This window comes from Microtus oregoni, unplaced genomic scaffold (assembly GCF_018167655.1).
Source record: "Microtus oregoni isolate MIOR12 unplaced genomic scaffold, Mior012 000000F_ref0000247, whole genome shotgun sequence".
Taxonomy (NCBI): Eukaryota; Metazoa; Chordata; class Mammalia; order Rodentia; family Cricetidae; genus Microtus; species Microtus oregoni.
The window spans coordinates 74,363,960-74,386,694 of record NW_024543059.1 but is presented as its reverse complement, the minus strand read 5'-3'; the positions used below and the strand labels follow the sequence as shown (position 1 = coordinate 74,386,694).

Here is a 22,735-nt window from a genome sequence, read left to right as displayed (position 1 = left end):
AGTTCCCATGGTAAAAATCAGGGAAATCGCCCTCCTGCTTTGGAAGGAGGAAAATGCCCATCCGTAACATCTCATGAAACTGTTCTCAAAGCAAAAGCTAGGTTGCTTTGCTCCCTGTAAAAGCTCCCACTAAAGCAAACGTTAAGGAGGGCCGTTGCTTACCTTTCTTATGACACCGAACATCATATGCTAGTTCGTTAATAACGAGTTTAAAATCTTTCATTAGCAAAGTGTCCATCAATGTTGAGGCTGGAATCTCACTGCCTTCTGAAAGAAACAACACAGACGGCTTAGAAGCAGTGGGTGCCAGGTCCCAACATGCAAACACTAAGACTGCTTTTTAGGATATGGTCATGGACATTCGCCTTCTAGGTGGCTCCTCGTTTTCACTAAGGGAATTTTCTCCAGTTGCTTTATTTCCTCCCATTCCTCTTGACCAGATGTAACAGGCAGGCACTCCTCTCCCACTGTGCCAGATGGACAAGGAGGACAGCAGGGCCAGAGCCAATGAGACAGCCCTGTCTAGGTTGACCTTGCGACCATCTTGAGCTGCAGCCTTCGGGATGGCCCTTAGCAGGCCTGCTCTGTCCTTCTGTGTCATTTCACAGTGTGCTTCAGGCAGACAAACTCATTAGCCTGGAAGGTGGAATCTTAGGACCGGAGCCCTGACAGCGGTCAGAGCCAGGAATGTGCCTGGCATCCTTAAGATTTGTTTGAGATAAACCAGGCCCACACTGATTTAGATAAAATCATTCCAGGGCGGGGGGTGGAGACTACTATGTAAGCCCTTTCTGTCCACTCATTGTGGAGATTTTCCCCCCTTCTCTGAGATAGGACATGTCCTAGATAGCTTTATGTCACTGTGAAAAGCCACTGGACTTTCAGAGGAAAGGATTTATTTGGCATAGGTCCATCACTGGGGAAAGCCAAAGCAAGAACTGAAGAGGAGACCACAGAGGAACACTGCCTGCTGGCTTGTTCTCCATGGCTTCTTCACCTTGCTTTCTTGTGCCATCTAGAATCACCTGTCCAGGGTGGCACCACCTACAGTGGGCGGGGCCCTTCCATACCGATTGTTTTTTTTGGGGGGGGGGCATAGAGTTTATTTAGTGGGTTATGGGGGAAAAAGGAAAGGGGGAAGGAGAGAGAGGCAGGGGAGGAGAGAAAGAGGGGAGAGAGAGCAGAGGTTACCTCTTCGGGAGAAAGACAGAGGCACCTTCTCCTCTAGAGCCAATGAATGTTTAAAGTCACTCTTTCCCACTTTCTGCCGTGACAACACCATTAGCTCCAGGTCCAGCGGGCATCGCCCAGTTGCTGTCCAGCTTTGCCCCTCATAGTTGTAGGAACTTGTCCCAAGGCCTGGTCCTCAGATTTTAAGATCGCAATTATAGCTGCTTGAGAAACCCTCCTATTTCAGGGATCTTCCAGCCTCTTGCGTTTTGGTTTAGCATTTGGGAATATTCAGGTCTGTGGGGGTTGGGGAGGAGGGAGTCTCCGGAGAGTTTTAAACTCAAGATGCTGTGTACCAGTTCGCATAGAGCCTATTTCAAAACCAGAACCCACAATGCTCTCCTGTAGGTCAGGAGTTAAGAAAGCAGTCACCGGGCTGGGAGTGGAGAACTCGTGCGGGGCAGGGAGCCCTTTCTCTTTTTCAGACCAGCCCACACACAGTTATGGGTAACACATTCTGGAAAGTTATGGGCATGTGTTTCCTTCTGGCCAGCTTTCTGCTTGGACGTTCAGCCAAAGCCGTTTCAGCTACAGGAACCAGGATACCCAAGAAAGTCTGCTTGCACAGCAGAGAAGAGCCTGGCGGCCTGCCTCCTGTCCAGCTCAATGGCTCTCCTGTCCCAAGGGCAGCTAGTCAGGTCTGCACTTGGGTTTGTTGCTAGAATCTGGATGTCTGGGTTCCTGTTGAGCTGGGGTGAGACCAAGTTCCCAGGGATTGGCTAGTGATAGGCAGAGGTATGGTAGCTTCAGAACCCACTTTTCAGGAGCAAATTAAACACGGGCAAATTCCACACACTGGCCCTGTTTTCTTAAAGAACTAGACAGCAAAACAATGAATTTCTATCTGATGTCATTTAAAAATTCACATTTAATGACTTCCACTAAAAGCCTCAGTAAGGTACCTTCAGTTCAAAGAACCCCATTTCCTAATCTTTTTAGAGAAAAACTTCAGACTTTCTGGCTTCCTTGTACTGTTTTTAAAGTTATTTGGAGGGAGAAAAGCAAGGGGAACATCTTCCATTTTTATCAACCATTTTTTTCCCCACCTCTCTTCACTCATTTATCAAAGGCTTACTGAATGCTTCTGTGGAGACACTGCTCAATTCAACCTCACCTGAGATCTATGTATACATCTGTCTACTGCTAGATTCCCAGGGCAGGCAGGAAGTCTCCTGCATTTCCACGGCTCCTGTGTCTGCGTTATTTAGAAGCCCCTTGTAGCCACAAAGCAGGAAGAAAGCGTCAAGTCCTTACAATAACCCACTAGCCTTTTTCAACCTGTTCCCCTCACCTGAGAATCCCCCTTCCTCCAACCCCACTGTTCCAGAATTCCTGGGGACTGCAAGACCCTCTCATCTTTTCTAGGTCCTTCTCATCACTTCTCATCAGCTCTCTGTCCCCATTGTCTCCTTCAGGTCCCTCTCATCTCCTCTAGGTTCTTTTTATCATCTCCTCCAGCTCTCTCTCTCTCTCTCTCTCTCTCTCTCTCTCTCTCTCTCACACACACACACACACACACACTATTTCTCAGGTTTTTTGAGACAGGGTTTCTCTGTGTAACCCTGGCTGTTCTGGAACTCACTCTGTAGACCAGGCTGGCCTCGAACTCACAGAGATCCACCTGTCTCTGCCTCCCAAGTGCTGGGAGACTCCAGGTCTCTCTTGTTAACTCCAAGCCCCACTCTTTCCTCCAGGTCCCTCTCATCTTCTCCAGGCCTCCATCACTCTTCCAGATCCCTCTCATCATTTCCAAGCCACATTGTCTCCCCCAGGTCCCCCTCATCGTCTCATCCAGGCCCCCCTCATCATCTTTAAGTCCCCCTCATCATCTCCTCGAGGCTCCCCTCATCTTTTCCAAGTCCCCCTCCTTGTCTCCTCCCAGCCCCCTTCATTACCTCCTCCAGGCCTCCCTCATCATTATCCTCCAGATTCTTTGCGTCATGTCCCGATCTTTACTCAGACGTCACCTTGGAGACTCACCCTGTTCCCTATCCGACTTTCCTCCATTAATGTTTACTAGTTAGCATATTGCATAATTATTGCTTTATTTTGTTTCTTTTTTCTCCTAAAATTTAAGTTCTATTAAGGGCTGGAGCTCTTATCTGTCTGGTTCTTTGCTCTGTCTCTAGCATCTACAAGACCTGATATGCTCAACAAATATTTGTAAAAAGAATAAATTCTTTAATCTCTGTGTTTCCAATTTCTGTATGTATCCCTTAGCTGGTTCTTAGCTTGGTTATGAAAAAAACTTTATTTTTCTTTCTTTTTTAGCTTTAATTTTGATTTTCAACTATGTTCGCGCGCGTGTGTGTGTGCGCGTGCGTGTGTGTGTGCGCGCGCGTGCATGTGTGTGTGTGTGTGTGTGTGCGTGTGCGTGTGCGTGTGTGTGTGTGCGTGCGTGCTCATTTGCATGCAATGCTGTGGAGGACAGGTGAGGATTACAAGGCACTGAGTGCTGCTTATTGTGGGTATTAGAATCTCACTCTTCAGCGCTAAGTCATTTCCCCGGCCCCTGCTTATTTTCTTTTCAAAACTACAATAGTAATTGCCAACCTTTAAATAAGCTTACATAGAACTTTTAATGCAATAAAATAACAATGATAATTTATTGATGTATATTTACCAATGGCTTTTGAATATTGAACTGAAATAAATAATTTCTTATGTAATTTTAGGAGCAGTTGGTCTAAAACCATTTCATGCCATGATAATATAAAATCCATACCATATACTTAAATACATAAATGATTAACTACCTCTCCTGATATTAAAATGTATATTTTCCTAAGAACTGATTCTATGAAAACATTCCCTAACCATAATTGCTTTATAACAAAGATTAATTCACTGTCTGTGAATTTTCTACTGACTATTTTAATTGTAGAAAATAAATTTTATCCCCATTTTATTAGATTTTGCTGAGAATTACATGCTAATATTAATATTTAATATTAAAATTTTCTCATAGGAAAAAATCTCTGGCTGTTTATAAAATGAATAACTGAAATTTACACTAAACTCATTCCATGTTCTTTTACTTAATAAAATTGGAGCTGTTTTGTTTTCTTTGCTCTGTTTTGTTTTCTGTTGAGACATTGTCTCAGTACATAGCCCAGACTAGCTTTGAACTCTCAATCTTTCTGTCTCAGCTTCTCCAGTGCTTGGATTCTAGGCATGCAGCACTGTGCTGGCTTTGAGTTCTTATTTTAATCATACTGACATGTGAAAAGGAAGGGCTGCAAAAAGGGTAGCCATCGGTTATATAAAGAATGATTTAATTTATCATATGATGGCATTCTTTTTAGGAGAGTAAAGAACCAAAACAGGCGTGCAGAAGGGAAGAGAGAGCAGGCTGGAAGTAGAGGTCTAAGAGGCACAGATGCACACCTGCTGTGGTGATGGCCGCAGTTTTGATGCCTTTGTCTTCATTTTGTAAGTCCCGAAGGAAGGAGCCAACTGTTGACACCATTGGCTTGACGACAAACTGACAACGCTCTTTTCTGGATGGCAGAGTCAGTGTCACCAAGGGAAGGCCATGTTTATAATTGACTGTTATTTCTGTGAAGACAAAAATGTAGATTAGAACCTTAAAGCTTTAAAACACGAGAATTTATCAGGGCTGGACAGACGACTTCGTGGATAAAAACACTGGCTGCTGCTGCAGAAGACCCAGGTTTGGTTCATGGCAGCTCACATGGTCTGTAACTCCATTTCCAGAAGATCCAATGACTCTTTTGACCTCTGTGGACTATTGCATGCACATTGTACCACTGAGCGATTTTTCAAAAAAGATGACTTCCACCCAGCATTGGGTTGCTGATTGACAGACTATGGTGCCTGGGAGAGGCATTACTCTCCCATCCCCATTATAAAGTAAAGTAATGGAATGCTCATGCTTACATGAGTAGTTCATAGATCTCAGAATCCCTAAAAAATTCATGTCACTACATGGTTTCTGCATTGTGCTTCGGTTTGCCATTATATCTATTTCAGGCCTGCTGGTCTCTAACAGTCTGCTGTAGTTTCTCCTGCTCGGCGTCATGAGGATCTGCCCAAGGTCTTCACAGGTAATGAGTTCCGATCCTTAAGACAGGAACTCATGCATCTTCGTCTGACTCATCTCCAGTTCCTGAGGTCACATGGTGAAGTTTGCCAAAAGGCGTTACCAGTGACAGCATGCTACCAGAAAGGCAAGAAACCAAACACAACCAGTGGGTGGGGTGGGGTGGGGTAGGCAGAGTCTGTTCAGCTCAAGACTGCATCTCCCGCTTTACTCGGAAGAATGGAAATAAAGTTAGCCCACAAATCAAAGAAGCGAGAAGAAAACTTACCATCAGGTGGCAACACTGTTCCGTAATAGAAGGCCTGGTAATATTTTGGATTTCCATACAGTTTCATATATAAAACCTGTAAAAAAGAGTGTGTCTTCAGAAAATGGTAAGGCTAAAATTCAGAAGAGTATAGGACTCATATATGGTAGAGTGTGAACTTTGTATGTGTGTCCCACATGGGCATGGTGGAGTGTGAACTTTGTAACTTTGAATATGAGCCCCACATGGGCATGGTGGAGTATGAACTTTGTACATGTGCCCCACACAGGCATAGTGGAACATGAACTTTGTATGTGTGTCCCACATGGGCATGGTGGAGTGTGGACTTTGTAACTTTGTATATGAGCCCCACATGGGCAAGGTGGAGTATGAACTTTGTACATGTGCCCCACACAGGCATAGTGGAACATGAACTTTGTATGTGTGCCCCACACGGGCATGGTGGAGTGTGAACTTTGTACATGTGCCCCACACGGGCATGGTGGAGTGTGAACTTTGTACATGTGCCCCACACAGGCCTGCTGTGGTGGTTTGAATGAGAATGGCCCCCACAGGTTCATAGATAAATGCTTTGTCTGCAATTCATGAAACTGTTTAAAAGTGATTAGAGGTGTGGCCTTATTGGAGGAGGCGTGTCACTGGGGGGGACACTGAGGTTTCAAAAACTCACACCTGGCCCAGTCCCTCTCTGCCTCCATCCTGCAGATTGGATGTAAGTTCTCATCTTCTGCTCTAGCGCCATGCCTGCCTGCCACCGTGCTTCCCACCATGACGACCACGGACTAACCCTCTAAAACTGTAAGCAATGCTTTCTTGTGTAAGTTGCCTTGATCATGGTGTCCCTTTGCACTGAGAGAACAGTGACTAAGACATATCAGAGGCAATGAGCTGCAGCAAACATCATCTGTCACATTAATTTAAGACTGTTCATTTGAATTTTATTTCTAAAAGTATAATCTATTATCAAGATCCAGAAGAAAAACAGCTAATTACTTAAAAAAAATTTTTTTTTGAGACTGGCTGTTCTGGAACTTTCTGTGTTGATCAGGCTGGCTTCGAACTCACAGAGATCCATCTGCCTCTATCTTTCAAGTGTGGTATTAAAGGCATACACCACTACACCTGGCTTTGACTCCTTAAAATGGATATACCACAATTAATAAACATACATAGGAGATCTCCAAGTTTGTATAACAAATGTTATAATGCTATTGCTTTTACTGTGGCAGAGTCTGTACAGAGTTAATGAAACTGGGATATACAGCAAGCAACCAATCTCAATTTTGTCATTCCTGACTGTGCCCGTGTGTGTGTGTGTGTGTGCATGTATGAACCCTGACTTTCCTTTTGAAATTTCTTCTTTAGATTTACTTATTTTTATTTTATTTGCTTGGGTGGTTTTGCTTGCTTGTATATTTATGTACCACATGCATGCCCGATGCCCACAGAAGCCAGACAAGAGCATCAGATCCCCTGGAACGAGAGTTAGAGACAGTTGGAAGCCACCATGTGGATGCTGGGAGTCGAATCCAGGACCTCTGGAAGAAGAGGCAGTGCTCTTAGTGAGTTTGCCTGCTCCCAGCCCCTTGAACAGTGAGTTTGAGGCTATCAGAGTAAGACCCTATCTCAAAACAGTAACAAAAGGTGCAAATGTTGTCTATGTACTTACATGTAATTTACACTTGCTATACTGCTCTGTGTTTATGTATGGGGGCAATAGATGTGTGTGCACCTGTACATTCTGGGAGGGGCTGTGTGCGGTAAAACGTCCAATGAAAACAGAACAGAGCTTTCCTTTGAGGAGAGCTGTGCATAGAGAGTGGACCCCAGCAGGAACTAGCATAATTTACAAAACAATTGTAAGCCAGAGGAGCAGCTTTTATATAAGCTTCTTAGTTCAAAAGCAGCAGTGAAATATTAGTCTAGAAAAGTAAAAACAGCGTGCTTCCAATAGACGCCTTTTTAGGACGCTTTAATTACCGTGTCCCACACAGCCTGCCGGTGACACTAGTCTCAGCATGAGTGCTGTAATTTGCCCTCACCACACCCACAAGAACGCCACTCTTTTCAGGATGGCTCATTTTATTTCACACGTATCATTAGATCGTGTGATTTACTCTAAAAAAGATTTAAGATACAAGCTGGAAACTGGCTTAGGGAAAAAATCTTGGCTGCTAATAACATTTGGCTGCTCAATTTTCAAATTGCCTTTGAAAAATGAATGATGATTTTTTGAGACACTAGAAAAGGGAATATAGCAGCTCAGTGAGATAGTACCTGCCCAACGTGCATAGGAGTCTGGGTTCAAGTACTTGGTACCCCCAAAATAAATATTTAAAGTAAATGGCTCAAGGTTTGAAAGCAATACCAAAATATAGACACATAACATGTCTCAAAAGCATTATTGTACACAAACAAATTAATAGAACTGTCATCTACTATCTCAAACAAGATCTTTTATCTAGATATATACAGTTCTGAGCCTTCATACTTGTATCTAGCATCCAAATAGTCTGTGTATAGCTACTCCATTTATTCAAACAGTCCACAAGGCTAGCCACAACTTTTAAATACGGCAGATGTGCCTCAAGACTTCTTTGAATGGTAAATGAGATAACTCCATATTGGGAAACAAAGAGGAATTATATAAAGGTAATGTTTTAGGTTAGCAATCCCATAATTCTAAACTGGTATACACCCCTGTGGTAAACCTGACTGTGACAGATCACGACAGATTTGGATGCACAGAGGAATAATAAATGAGCTGTGATGAATAGTGACTGTACACCACATGCTATCTAAGCAATATTATTTACTACGCAATTACTAAGTGCTGAATGACCACCCAGTCTTCAAAACTTCTGCTATCAAACTAACCATTCTTGCCTGCTTTCTTGTTGTTACTATGGAAGACATCTTTTTGGATTTTTAAGGTCTAATATATTCCACTGAAACTTGCTTAGGATTCTAGCCCCTCCTGCCACCCAGGGACTTCACTGCCTTCAATGTTTTTCAACTACAGTTTCCCATGGATGGACAAATCATGGTCACTTCTCCTGCCTTCATCCATGCCCACGCCCTCTTCCTTCCTTGCCTTGAAAAGACTGGCTACATTTTTACCACTCTCTCCTTGCTGGTTACATTTTTACCACTCTCTTCTTGCTGGCTACATTTTTACCACTCTCTCCTTGCTGGCTACATTTTTACCACTCTCTCCTTGCTGGCTACATTTTTACCACTCTCTCCTTGCTGGCTACATTTTTACCACTCTCTCCATGCTAGCTACATTTTTACCACTCTCTCCATGCTGGCTACATTTTTACCACTCTCTCCTTGCCTTTCACACATTCCTTACAGACTACAGCTGGCTCCGGCCCATCAATTCCCAGAAATCACTCACAGAAGGCTCTGCTTTCTTTCTTAGTAGATCAACTGAAAACTTAATTATCACTGACTTTGCAGAAGCTTTAGCCACTTTCCCCCCTCACCTTTCCCCTTTTAAACGTTCCTGTCTCCCATAATTCCACATTGCCTTGGATCTCTGGTTACATCTTTGCAGCCTTGCTTTCAGATTCCCTGTCTTATTTAAGGTTTCTAGTGCTGTGAAGGAACACTGTGATCATGGCAGTTCTTACGAAGGAAAACATTTAACTGGGGCTGGAGAGAGAGAGAGAGAGAGAGAGAGAGAGAGAGAGAGAGAGAGAGAGAGCTCACCAGAAAACCACAGCCTGAATGAGAGAAAGTGTGACTACAAACCTCAGGCTACATCAATGTAATTACTTTATTAACCACTTCTAGCCAAAGGACCCCACAACACTCATCTTCCACATGGATCACTGGCATGTTTTTTCACATACTAATTCCTATGACTCTTCCCTTTCCTTACTTATCTCTTAAAGATTAACAAATATCGTCCAAAAATGGTTTTATGAGAAAAGATAACTTGTTTTAATCTCAATATAAAATGCCACAACAATACTTTAATGTGTTTCGTAGGATCTTGTGTGACAGCCACACAGGCTTACTGAAAATAACACTCTCCTTGGAGACAAAAATAATTAACATTCAGTAGCTAATACTTCTGCCAATTCCTACTTAAGTGTCAACGCAGCTTTAACTTAACAGCTGTAGACAGCAACATCCACCCTTTCCTACCTGATTATTTCTGTAACTTTAGCTTAGAAATGGAAATGAATTTGACAAACCTGAGAAAACTTTTAAAAGAGTAAGTCCAGACAGCTGAACTTATGATAAGCCACCTGTTTGGTAAGTAATGTGATTTATTTATTATAGTCATGATTTCCTAAAGAAACATCTGGTACTAAGATCACAGTTTATGTTAAGGAAAATGAATCAGAGTGGCCATTTAACAGTGGAAGCTCAGTGTGGTACATTCATCCCTTGGCATTCCAGGGCAGGGAGGGAGCACAGGTTCCAAGGCCCCTTGAGGATATCAAAATATAAGTGTGCTCATTGGATACCGCATAAATTATACTGTTCAGAGAATGGCAAGGGAAATGTTCTGTCATGGGGCTAGAGTGATGGCCCAGTGCTTAAGAGCACTTGGTGCTTTCCGAAAGGACCCAGGGTTTTGCTTTGTTTTGTTCTGTTTGGAAATGTTTTTTTTTAATCGTGCAATATGTTCTGATCATAGTTTCCTCTGACCCAACTCCTCCCAGATCCTCGCTCCCTCCTCATCCTCCCCTTTCCTCATCCTCCTTACTTCTTCATCCTTCCTCCCTCCTCATCCTCCCCTGTCCTCATCCTCCCTCCCTCATCCTTCCTCCCTCCTCATCCTCCCCTTTCCTCATCCTCCCTACTTCTTCATCCTTCCTCCCTCCTCATCCTCCCCTGTCCTCATCCTCCCTACTTCCTCATCCTTCCTCCCTCCTCACCCTCCCTCCCTCCTCACCCTTCCTCCCTCCTCATCCTCCCTCCCTCCCTCCTCATCTACCCTAATCCACACTCTTTCTTCCTCTCATTAGAAAACAAGTGGGGGAAACAACAACAAAAGAAACAAAACTAAAGTAAATAGGACAAAACAAACAGAAAAAAGAGCCAAAGAAAAAGCACAAGAAACAGAGGCACACACACATGCACACATACAAACCCCATTAGAAGCACAAAATAATAAACCATAATATATAAGCCAAAGACGTGTAAGATAAAGGAAAATGCCCATACAAAGCATTAAGAGACAAAGAATCTCTGAAAACACCACTGCGTTCCTTTGGCGTTGGTCATCTGCATCTGGCTTGGGGCTTGCCCTAGCATGTGGTTTGTTTGACTACCCAAGTGAGACTGTTGAAGAAAACTAAATTGTCCTTTGGGAGCAGCTGTCGACTGGAGACAGCTTCTGAGTTAGGGAAGGGAGCTTGTGTTCATGTTTGCTCTTAGAGCTGGGAGCCCAGCTGGCTTGGACCTGTGCAGGCCTGTGCATGCTGCCACAGAGAGGACCCAGATTTGACTCCCAGCAGCCACATGGCAACTTACGACCATCTGTAACTCCAGTTCCAGCGAATCCAATGTTCAGACAGAAGGAAGACACAGGGAGAAGAGTGGAGAGTTCAAATTTGAGCCACTTTTGGTCTAAATTATTCTAAACAGAAGTCTCTCTTTTTTATGACTTAAGGCAACATCAAAGCAGAAAATGAGAAAGTATTTATCAATAATTTTTTTACATATTTTATCACAAATTCCAGAAACACTAGGGTATATATCCCTTTAGAAATGTGTTTGCTCACATGAGAAATGTGTGAGCTACCATAGCTTAAGTAAAAAGAGGAGTAAATATGGAGCCAGCTTGTCTTTCCACACTGACACTGTGGTCTATATTTTCCTCTTTTTACAGTAAGTACACAAGCCTTTTGTGATGGATAAACACGCATACATTCATTGACGTCATCAAATTCAAAGAGTCTAAGTATTAACTAATGTCCATGTTTCCCAGGGATCAGCTACAGAAGCAGCCAACCCACGGGTGTCATTTCACTGGGATGAGACCATTATTGAGCAGTGACTCTGGAAGGGACGATATAATTCTGGGACTTGTCCTCGAGCAAGAACGAGCACAAAATGGCAATGCTGCATTTAGCATGCTCGTCCCTGTATTTTCCTGTAATATAAAAGCCTGAGGGGTAAAATGTGCTTTATTCCCTCTGTGTACAGCTACTGCTGAGTGCTTTGTTCCTTCGATAATTCTACACTAACAATTTAAATCCATGACTTCTAAGCATTTCAAAATGCTCTATGGCCTTCATTTCATCCGCCTTGTAACACTCCCCCCCCCCCATATATTAAATGAGCTTCATTGGGTACCTTTTCTCACATTAGCGGCCTCAAGATGAAAAGTGAGTCATATAAACTCACTGAACCACCCAGACTCCAGGCAACTGTATAATTTAGAATAGGTTGTTATGGAATCACGTTCACTCTTTGTTTTTACTGTGTTGTTGTTTTGGGATAAAGTCTTGTGTAACCGCAGCTGGCCTCAAAGATGCTGACTAGCAGAGGCTTGTCTTGAACTCCTGATCTTCCTGTCTCCACCTCCAACAGTTGGGGTTAGAGGCGTGGACTACCATGTCTAGAACTCCTATGATCTCATAACCTTTCCCTTTCATCTAGTTTTTTTTCTTTCTAAGCAATTCGATCTATTAATAGTCATGGGGAAAAAATCACCTGGCCTGGCAGCTTTGCTCTGGCTGACAGATAGAAGAGGTTAAAGTTGGTCTTATTAAGCAAGTCATCCAGTCTCTTCCAGCTATGGCCTCGTGACTCAGAAAGTGGGAATCAGCTTGCCTCAACTGGCTAGAACTGTCAAGGACTTGGAGGGAAAACCTTGGTTAATTATAAGGCATCGGTGAGCATGGTATCTCACCCCTGTGATCACAATACTTGGGAGGTAAATATAGGATGATTAGGAGTTTCAGGACAGCTTAGGCTGTGCAAACTTAGTCTGGGCTACATAAAACCCTGTTTCAAACAAATAAGAACAACAAAAAGCCCACCACCAACAATAACTATGCGTGGTCATAAAAATACCACTAACATGAATATAATAAATATTCTTCACTCATGATCACCTCCCTATCTCTTCATAGTGATGACAAAGAAGAGAACATTATTGTTATGAAATCACTAATATACAGAATCCGTTATGACCCAAACCGAATTCTAATTTACATGTATATGAAGCTATTGCACCTATTTCTCCCAAGGGTCTCAACAAAAATTCTTCTCCAGATCAACTTTTCCCATTACATCTGGTCAATTACCTAATTTAAAAGGCTCTTTAGGGCACATATACAGTAAGTTCTAAGTGCAATCTGCCTTGATGTTTAACTTTAATAAAGACTCAGACACATAACCTACCATAATCAATACTATTCAGTGAAGAATGTGATGAACAGTTTCCTGTCCAGTCTGCAGTGAAGACAGGATAGGTCTCAATCCACAACCTTTGCTCGGTTGGTGAGCCACAGGAGTGTTCTGTAAAGATCTGCTCTGGGTGCCAGGCCTTAAATCTACAGGTAGTAGGGTATTTGCCTTGGCACCTGGAGGGTTGTATGCAAGAAGCAGAGGAAGGCAGCATCTGGTGATGAATTGAGAATCTACCCAGCCATGCCTCCAGCCATGCCTCCAGCAATGTCTGGAAGGATGAGTCCCCAGAGACACGGAACTGAGAGAAGTACTCAAAGACAAAGCTTACAGAAGTCCAGAGTGACACTGAAGAGTCATGTGACCTGGTACGGGTCATCTCCTACAGGAGGACAAAGCAGTACCTGCTTCATAAAATTGATATGGCATTAAAGACGAGCAGGTATGTAAAGTCCTCAGCACTCGGTGTCATTTCATTGATTATTATAATTATTACTACAAGTTTCTCAAGTCAGATAATGGTGGTGTATGCATTTAATTCCAGCACTCAGGAGGCAGAGGCAGGTGGATCTCTGAGTTTGAGGTCAGCCTGGTCTACAAAGTGAGTTCCAGTACAGTCAGGGCTATACAGAGAAACCCTGTCTCAAAAAGTGTGTGTGTGTGCGTGCGTGCATGTGTGTGTATATATATTTATAATGCATGTATATAATTTTCAGGTAAAGCCAGTATGAACCATGTGGTGGTTTGAACGAGAATAGCACCCGTAGTCTCTCATATTTGTATGCTCAGCCCCCAGTTGATTAACTGTTTAGGAAGGATGAAAAGGTGTGACCTTGTTGCAGGAGATGTGTTACTAGGAGGTGGGACTTGAGGTTTCTGAAGCCCATGCCAGGCCCAATGTCTCCTTCTCTGCCTGATGTCTGTGCTTCAGGATGTAAATCACTCATCTATTGCTCCAGTACCACACCTGTCGTGATAACCACGGACTGAGCCTCCAAAACTGTAGGCAAGCCCCCAGGTAAATGCGTTCTCTTATAAGAATTGTCTTGGTCATGATGTCTTTTCACGGAAATAGAACAGTATCTAAAACAAATCTAAAACACACTTATGTGTTTAATGACATCATTAAAGATATTTTGAAGCATTGGGATCAAAACCAGAGCCCTGTGCATAATGCTCTAGCACTGAGCCACATCCCATCACCTGGAAGGCAGAGAAAGGAGAATGGCTGCAAATTCAAGGCCAACTCTGGTTTGCCTAGCAAGGTACAGGTCATTGAGTCCCACAATGGGACTCAAAACAAAACAGGTGGAAGAGCCAACATACAGGTGCATGCCTTTAGTACCAGCACTTGGAAGACAGCCAGGCAGATCTCTGTTAAATTCAAAGCTAGGCTTGGTCTGTATAGTGAGTTCTAGGACAGCTAGGGTTATCTAGTATGACCCTACCTCAAGCAACAACAACAAATAAGAGAGAGAGAGAGAGAGAGAGAGAGAGAGAGAGAGAGAGAGAGAGAGGAGGGAAGAAAAGAGGGAGGGGAAATAGGCAGCTACAATTATTATATGTCTTAGTTTGGGTTTCTCCCAACGTAGAGCTCACAACAAGGTCTGAGAGTGATGGGAGGCAAGGGACAGGAAAGGGAAAAAGCTAACAGATGAGCCCTGCTGGGGTCATCTCCAAACAAAGGGGAACTGACCCTGTTAGTGCCCATGAGAAGTACTTGGAGTGTCACCTAGAACTGTCCATATTGAAGCCATATTTTCAGCCAGATGAGAAGTGTCCCGTTCCTGCAGATAGAGCTAAGTGGAGAAGAGAAGAAGAAGGAACTTTTATTGTGTCTTCTAGGCTACAGTTTGGCCAACAGGCTCAGCAAACTCTGAAGTCCTTGTGCTGAAGAAAACACTAGACTGGATGCAGAAAGACCATGCGGTGTAGCAGAAAGACCATGGGATGTAACAGAAAGACCATAGGATGTAGCAGAATGACTATGGGATGTAATAGAAAGACCATGGGATATAACAGAAAGACCATGGGGTGTAACAGAAAGACCATGAGATGTAGCAGAAAGACCATGAGGTGTAGCAGAAAGACAATGGGGTGTAGCAGAAAGACCATGGGATGTAACAGAAAGACTATGGGATGTAACAGAAAGACCATGGGATGTAGCCAGTTTAAGATCAAACACAACCAGTGGGAGGGTAAGCCTAATTTTTAAAGACATTATCAGTCCATTTACAGTTAAAAGTGGAGGAGGCAAAGTAGATGCAGTTAAGGACCAACGACATCAGCAACACGTAAAATCCCAAGAATAAGTATGTTAAAACCACATTCCCAAGGATTTCCCAAGCGATGAAGTGGAGTTACTTTTGTCCATCAGTTCCAAGAGCACCTTTTTAAAAAGGATTATTTATTTGTTTATTTATTTATTTATTATGTATAGTGTTCTGTCTGCATGTCTGCCTTTGCTGGGAATTAGACTCAGGACCTCTAGAAGAGCAGTCAGTGCTCTTAACCCCTGAGCCATCTCTCCAGCCCAAGAGCATCTTTATCTGAAGTAGTTATAAAAGTAGATTAAAGAAGGGAGTGCAAGAAAGATGGCTGAGCATAAGGAGGCAAGAAAGAACTAACTCCCTAAAGTGGTCCACTGACCTGAGCATGCATGCCATAATGTCTGCATGCTTACTTGTGCAATATGCTCTCTCTCTCTCTCTCTCTCTCTCTCTCTCTCTCTCTGTCACAACACACACACACACACACACACACACACAAATAATGCTTTTTAAAATTTATTTACTTTTAACTTATGTACATTGGTATTTTGCCACGGTGTCAGGTCCCCTGGAACTGTAATTACAGACAGTTATGAGCCACTATGTGGGTGCTGGGAATTGAACTCGGGTCTGGAAGAGCAGTCAATGCTCTTAACCACTGAGTCATCTCTCAAGCCCCCTAAAATAATGCTTTCTTTTAAGTACAGAAAATTAAATCTTCGTGCATTAAATCATAGTGTGGACCTAATAAATATCGAATTAGATTTTACCTCTACAGAAAGATCAACTGCAACATTATTTATAATAGCAAAAAACTGGAAACACTCCAACTGCCCAATTATAGTGGAAGGATTAAATAAATTATGAATTTATAAAGTACGGCTGTCATATGGCTCTGTCACTTAGCTGCCTCAAACACTCATCACATAAGATTTGGCCAGTGTGGAGTATTAGTGTTGTTTTCAAGGGGCTTGAGGAATAAATAGCTCAATGGCAGAGCCTACGATACTCAAGTTCCTGAGTTTGGTGCTTAGCAACAAAACAATTTTCTTTCAAGAAGATATTGATGCAAGGAAATATTTGTGATAATTTAGAAGGATTTGGAGCCCAACTACACACAGTACTACTATGATTATATAAAGGTATAAGTAATCATCAAATTTCTATTCCAAAACACTTTCTTAATTATACCCTTTCACTTCTGAACTGCTTTTCCACGAAATCTGAATTTAATGCATCAAGCAGTCATGGTCTCCCCACTACCTGGTGCAGGGCACACATGGGAAGCATGGTGAGGTTTCCTTGCTTGTTGTCTTGGTTGCTAAATTCCACAGACACAAGGCTAGTATGATTGATATTCTGTGATGTATAACAGTACCAAGAATAAAAACGGCAAGAGTAAACAGAAAGATTCCCTGTCAGCCATGGCTCCATTTAGAAACAACTGTATTAAGGGTTGAGAAAGTTGGGACTATTAACTTGAACATCAAAATGTCACTGTTGTTTTGAAGATGGTTAAATCAAAACACTACTGCCAGGTATTCTGGTACACCCTGTAATCCACCTGAATGTAATCTCTCCCGATGCTGAAGAGGGAGATTTTGAGTTCCGGCCCAGCTTTCCTCATCTGTGTAGCAAGTTCAAGGCTAACAGAGCTCCACAGAAAGACCCCTGCTCCAACAACAAATAACCCAAATAGTATTAAATGAAGATAGATAATAATAATATAGTTAGGTCAAAGGACATCAGTAGAAGTTCAATAAGTATCAGAGAAAATTCAGCATGACACTGGATTCTTAGATTGGCCAGTTGAATGTTTATATATTCATTTATAAATAAAAATAAAATTAAGCTGAGTGTGGAGGCACATGCCTTAGATCCTAGCACACAGAAGGCAGAGGCAGGGTTATCTATGAAAGATCAAAGCCAGCCTCAGCTCTCTGAGACCTTGTCTCAGAAAATGAAAACAAATATTGCAACAACAGCAATGATAAAACCCAGGCCCAAGTCCTGAAGTGTTTTAGGCACGGGCTATGTCAATGTAAGTGTGAGATAAGTCAAGGTGAGGTATCAACTGCAACTTTGTTTCACCTTTTTGTTTTCTTAGAAGAAAACAAACAATCAAGATGATATTTTATACTTTTAACTTTGGCATGTTTTTGTTTATTGATTTGTGAACATACATGGAGGGGACAGGGCATACATGTGCACATGTGTGTGCATGGCATGTTTTGTTCTTCTTATCTGGTTCTTTTGAGACACAGGTTATCATGCAACCCAAAATGGCCCAGAGTTCCCACTGTATTCAAAGATGACCTTGCATTCCTGATGCACCTACCAACTGCTAGGGTACCGGCATTGGCTGCCACCCCCAGTTTTGGCACATATTTTGTTAAGAGCATGTTACATATGAAATGCCGACACAGAGAACATAAAGATTAGAAAGAAAATATCAAATCCATGCAATTATTTTCCAATTGGTAGAATTAGTACAGATTTTCTTTGTTTTTTTTTTATTGAAATTGCAGGAGCTTAAAAGAAAGATATGTCTGCATTTTCTTTTGAAAAAAAAAACCCACAAGTCAACTAGGTAGGTTGAGACACACATGTTCAAAAGTCGAAATTAAATCAAAACAAGGCAGAGGTAGCTGAAGAACTGTTATATTTTGGGGTGGGTTACTTCCTGAGGAGTACCTGTCCCCAGGTTGCTTGTGTGAATGCCATCTTTGTTTTAAGTTGCTCAGCTCTCGCACATAAACTTATATCTATGACAGTTTTACTGCTCAGAATTTTCTACAGGGCTGATATTAGTCTCTTCAAGAGTTAGCCACATTCCCCATAAGAGGGCCTCATGTCGTGTCCATTTATCCATCTTCAATGAGCCGATTTAAAAAGCCAGATTTAGAATGGAAAGTAGAAAAAGGAGGATTATTCAATGTAGCCATATAGGGAAGAGGAACAGGGAGATCCATGGAACATACCTGTAGAATATTCCTTTACATTCTGTGAATATCTGTCACTGTGATTGATTCAGTAAAGAAGCTGACTGGCCAATAGCTGAAGCATGACTAATAAAAACTCAGAGAGAGAAATTGGGTTCAACCTGAAGACCAGAAAAGCAAAGCAGCCAGCCACTGGCTCTTACCTTGACCTCAGTCCAAAATGGCCATCCTACCTCCAGGGATCTCAGAATGAGACTGAGAGCTGTCTCCTCCCGTTTTATAATCCTCTCTAGGGCTGGGATTAAAGGCATGCACCACTGGGATTAAAGGCATGCACCACCCGGTTTCTATGGCAACTAGTGTGGCTACTGGGATTAAAGGTGTGTGTGTGTGTGTGTGTGTGTGTGTGTGTGTGTGTGTTACCACTGCCTGGTCTGTAAGGCTGACCAGGGTGGCCGTTTTACTCTCTGACCTTCAGGCAAGCTTTATTTATTAAAATAAAAATGAAATATCACTACAAGTAGCTGGACAGGTAGAAGTTAGGCGGGACCAGCAAACAAAAAGAGAGTAGAGGAGGAATCTTGAGAGTCGAGAGGAAGGAGATGCAGAGGAAGCAGGAGATGAATTTGCTGTACTGAGCAAAGATACTGAGCCACGTGGCAGAGCGTAGAAAAGAAATATAGGTTAGTTTTAAAATATAAAAGTTATTGTTAGGTGGTGGCGGCTCATGCTTTTAATCTGAGCACTCAGAAGGCAGAGGTAGGCGGGTCTGTGAGTTCGAGGCCAGCTTGGTTTACAAAGGTCCGTCACACTTCCCACTAGTGTGCTCTCTGTTCCCTTTGGTGTGGCTGGGACCCACTGACTTCCTCCTAACAAGTGGCTGTGGAAATGATCAAATGACCATCTGCTGACAGACGCCCTCCAGTTGTTGCCTTAAGCTTGTTTGGAGAACTAAGCCATCCGGCAGGAGAAGCCCAAGCGGCCAAGTGTCACCAGCCATCCAGAAAGCAAAGCCTAGATTCCATTTCTCCGAACCTGGCTGCCAACAAAGGCAAGAGCTTGGAAGCCCTGTGGTGACATTGCAGCTGAGCTTCCAGTGAGCTTCAGAAGTGAGCCACCCTGAAGCACGCCTGGGTTCCTGACCCCCCCCCCCAGAAAATGGAGGATAATAAAAATGTTTTCAAGCCACCAAATAGAAATAGTTGACAGAACATGCTACATGTCTTTCTGTTCCAATATTTTCCCATTGTTTCTTTCTCTCATTTTTCCCACCATGGCCTTTTATTCTTGTTCTGTTGTTATGTAAGAATGTCAGAGAGGAAGTGGCCCTGTAGTTGGCTGGACCAGTCATCTTTCATAAGAAGCCATCTCCCATCCCTCTGTGAGGGACTGAATGCTTGTGTGCCCCCCTCCTCTACTCCCGTGTTAAAGTCCTAATGCCCCGTGGGATGCTACGTGGGAGGTTGTGACTGTGGATTGGGTTTAGATGAGGTCATATGGTGGGGACCCATGACTGGACTGGTTCATTGAAAAAAAATTAGAAACAGTAGAACTTTGTCTCTGGCATTAGAAGAGACAACAAGAACATGGTCATCATCAACCATGCAGAGAGCCCTAGCTAGCACCTGTACTGGACATGTGCCAACCCCTGGAGCTGAGAAATAATACCAGTTTTTAGCCCGCCCAATCTACGATATCCAGTTATGGCAGATTAATACATCACAGACCAACAAAGTGAGCAAGACGTCCCTTGTTCATGAGTTCTTCTAAATTCTTCGTGCCCTAGGCGAGGTGGCGGAGATGGAGAACTTGTTACAGAACGTTCTATCGCTTCATCAATGCAGCGTAATCATGAGGCTTTATTTTCTTCTCCGAGTTTCAGCTAGCAGCGGAAATGAAAATACCCCAGTTTGCCATCTGCTGCCTTTCCTCAACAATGAGCCACACCAGTAAGAAGCAATAGCCTTTAAATAATCAGCCTTCTTCATTTAACAGAGAGAAAAAGAGATTCGGGCCTAGACTGATTTCCACTGAATCATAGTGAAGCTTGCCTCTCGTGAAAAGCCTTCCCCTGTGCCAAATCTAAGCAACTGAATTTCTCCTGTTTTCTGTCTAATCAAGTCTCTCTCTCTCTCTCTCTCTCTCTCTCTCTCTGTGTGTGTGTGTGTGTGTGTGTGTCTGCATAACAGGGACTATCAGAATTGTGTGAGTATCCTTAAATATGGGAAAATAAAGCCCCTGGGATTTCCATCCTAGCCCCCTGAAACATAAACATGGCTTGAAAAAACTGTTTATCTTCACTTCCTCTGGGAATATTTCACTTTTTGCACATCTACAAATTGGATCTGTAGTCATTTGCTTGGCTAATTATCTTTGTTTTCCAAAACAATTGTACAACTTATCTTCATAAGTAGGCCAGTTACAGCCCAGGATGGGCCCCTTGGCTAAGGTCCAAATGGCCAGAGTGACTATGCAGCCTGAATAACTACAGAAGTTTAGATCTGCTGTTTATAACCTCCCTTCCCCACAAGAAGCCTGTCCATGTGGTCCTTAGAAAACTGTATTTACATTAACTTCCCTCCCATGCCCAGGCAGAAAACTCGAATTGAACTTAATGGTCCACCATCCAAAGAAACAGAAGGGTTCTGCAAGTGGAGAGAGGAGGGTAAGGGAAGAAGTGGGAGGAGGGTGGAAATGGCCCCAAATCATCATATAAATGTATGAAACCATAAAACAATAAAAAGACTAAAGTTAATATGAATCTAGGATCATTCCTATGTATCTCGAGGAGGCGCAAAACTCCCTCTGTTTGGAAGGGCAGGGTGGCGGCTGCATCTTCTTAAGACTTGGATGAAGAGAATGCATTATTTCCCATGTCTTACTGAAGAAATAAACTTCCTACCCAGAGAGAAGTCCAGGGACTTTCATTGGATCACCTCTGCATCCAGGCGGAGCCAGGAACTCACCATTCTGCAGTATTTATGCATCACACTGGACTTTACTAATGGACTAACAGATTAAACCCACCACACCTTTACTGAAACAGTAGGAAACACCATGCCCCAAATCAAAGCAGCATGCTTGAAAGGAAGACTCACTAGGACGCAACCAAAAACTCCTCAGTTCACTTAGGTTAGGAAAAAAAAGAAAAAAGAAGAAAAAGACTTCCTTAGAAGTTAAGAGTTGTTTCTAGGACCATTCAATTAAGGCTCACGGAGTAAAAGTGTATGCTATGCAAGCCTGATAACCTGAGTTCAGTTCCCAGAAAGAGTCCATAAAAAGCCATATGTAGTGGCATACATCTGCAGATGGGAGGCAGAGACAGAAGAATCAGCCAGAAGCTTAGGGCTAGCTAACCTGGAGTATGCAGCACAATGCAAAGTCAATAAGACAGACCCTGACTCCATGAGGTAGGAGGTGAGGACAGAGGCAGAAAGCTGTGCTTTAACCTCCACAAATGCACCGTGATACCTGTGCACACACATGCATGCACGCACACATGCATACCCATGCACACATACACACCATTTTTTACCCCTTATACCCTTATCCTTTACCCTTATGCCTTATGACTTTATGCTCATCTTCCCCCAGGAATGGAGAAACATGCAGGAAAACCCTGCCTGAGTAAGATAGTTTTACCCCTCAGATCCCATTCCCAAGCCGGTTCCTGCTGGTTGTAGAAGTCTGTTCTGAACCCTGAAGGAGCGCTGAGGCTGGACCTCGGGAGCTCCTGACGCTTGGCTGCCTGGGGAGTCAAAAACCAGCTTGGACTATATGAGAGCCTGTCTAAAAAATATAAAAATAAAAACAGTTTTAAAAAACTCACTTTATTTGATCTCATTCACAAAACTGTTAGAAAAAATATCTAGCTCTTTAATTCTCTCCTATATGAATCTTCAACGTCTTATTTACGATCTGTGGTGTTTAGCGCTGTCATCCTGATGGATTCTAGAGTCACCTGGGATGCAAGTCTCCAGAGACACCTGTGAGGGATAGTTTAGCCTCTGAGAATGTCTGTGAGAAATTAGCTCCTAGGTTAACTGATATGAAGAGACCCATCTTAACTATGGGTGGGGCCATTCCCAGTGTGGGTACCCAGGAGTGTCTGAAACAGAAAAAATAACCTGAATACAAAAATCCATCACTCTCTGCTTTCTGTGTGGGATACAATGTTACCAGCCACTCAGGCTCCTGCCACTACAGTTTTCCCTCCCGAATGGCCTGTCCCCTCAAATTGTGAGCCAAAACAAATCCTTTCCCCCTTTAAATTGCTTTTGTCAGCCCAGCCATGGGGGAAATAGCCAAGATATCATATCCACCAGAGATGTGTTAATGTCCCTTTGTTAAGTACTGCCTTGATGTGGGATGTTCTTTTATTTGCTGTGAATAAGTCTTATTACCATTGGTTAATAAAGAAGTTGATTTGGCCAATAACTGGGCAGAATAGAGCTGGGTGGGAAATCCAAGCAGAGAGATGGGGAAAGAAAGGAGGAGTCAGAGAGGTGCCAGTAGCTTCTGGGGAGGCAAGATGTGAAGTAAAAGCCATGAGTCTAGTGATAAAATATAGAATAATCGAAATGGC

General features: G+C 42.9%; 1 protein-coding gene across 2 annotated transcripts in view; it reads right to left on the bottom strand.

The window, feature by feature from the left end:
- Positions 1-22,735, bottom strand: part of Mcub (mitochondrial calcium uniporter dominant negative subunit beta) — a 38,204-nt gene that overhangs the window by 7,150 nt on the left and 8,319 nt on the right. Inside the window, exons 2-4 of one of the 2 annotated variants that reach the window (XM_041658784.1) lie at positions 5,562-5,637; positions 4,618-4,788; positions 163-264 (exon numbers count right to left, since the gene is read on the bottom strand). In XM_041658784.1, coding sequence (XP_041514718.1) covers positions 163-264; positions 4,618-4,788; positions 5,562-5,637 — 349 coding nt within the window. Of the gene's footprint in view, positions 1-162; positions 268-4,617; positions 4,789-5,561; positions 5,638-22,735 lie in introns of both variants that reach the window. The other variant, XM_041658778.1, reaches the window with a different exon arrangement.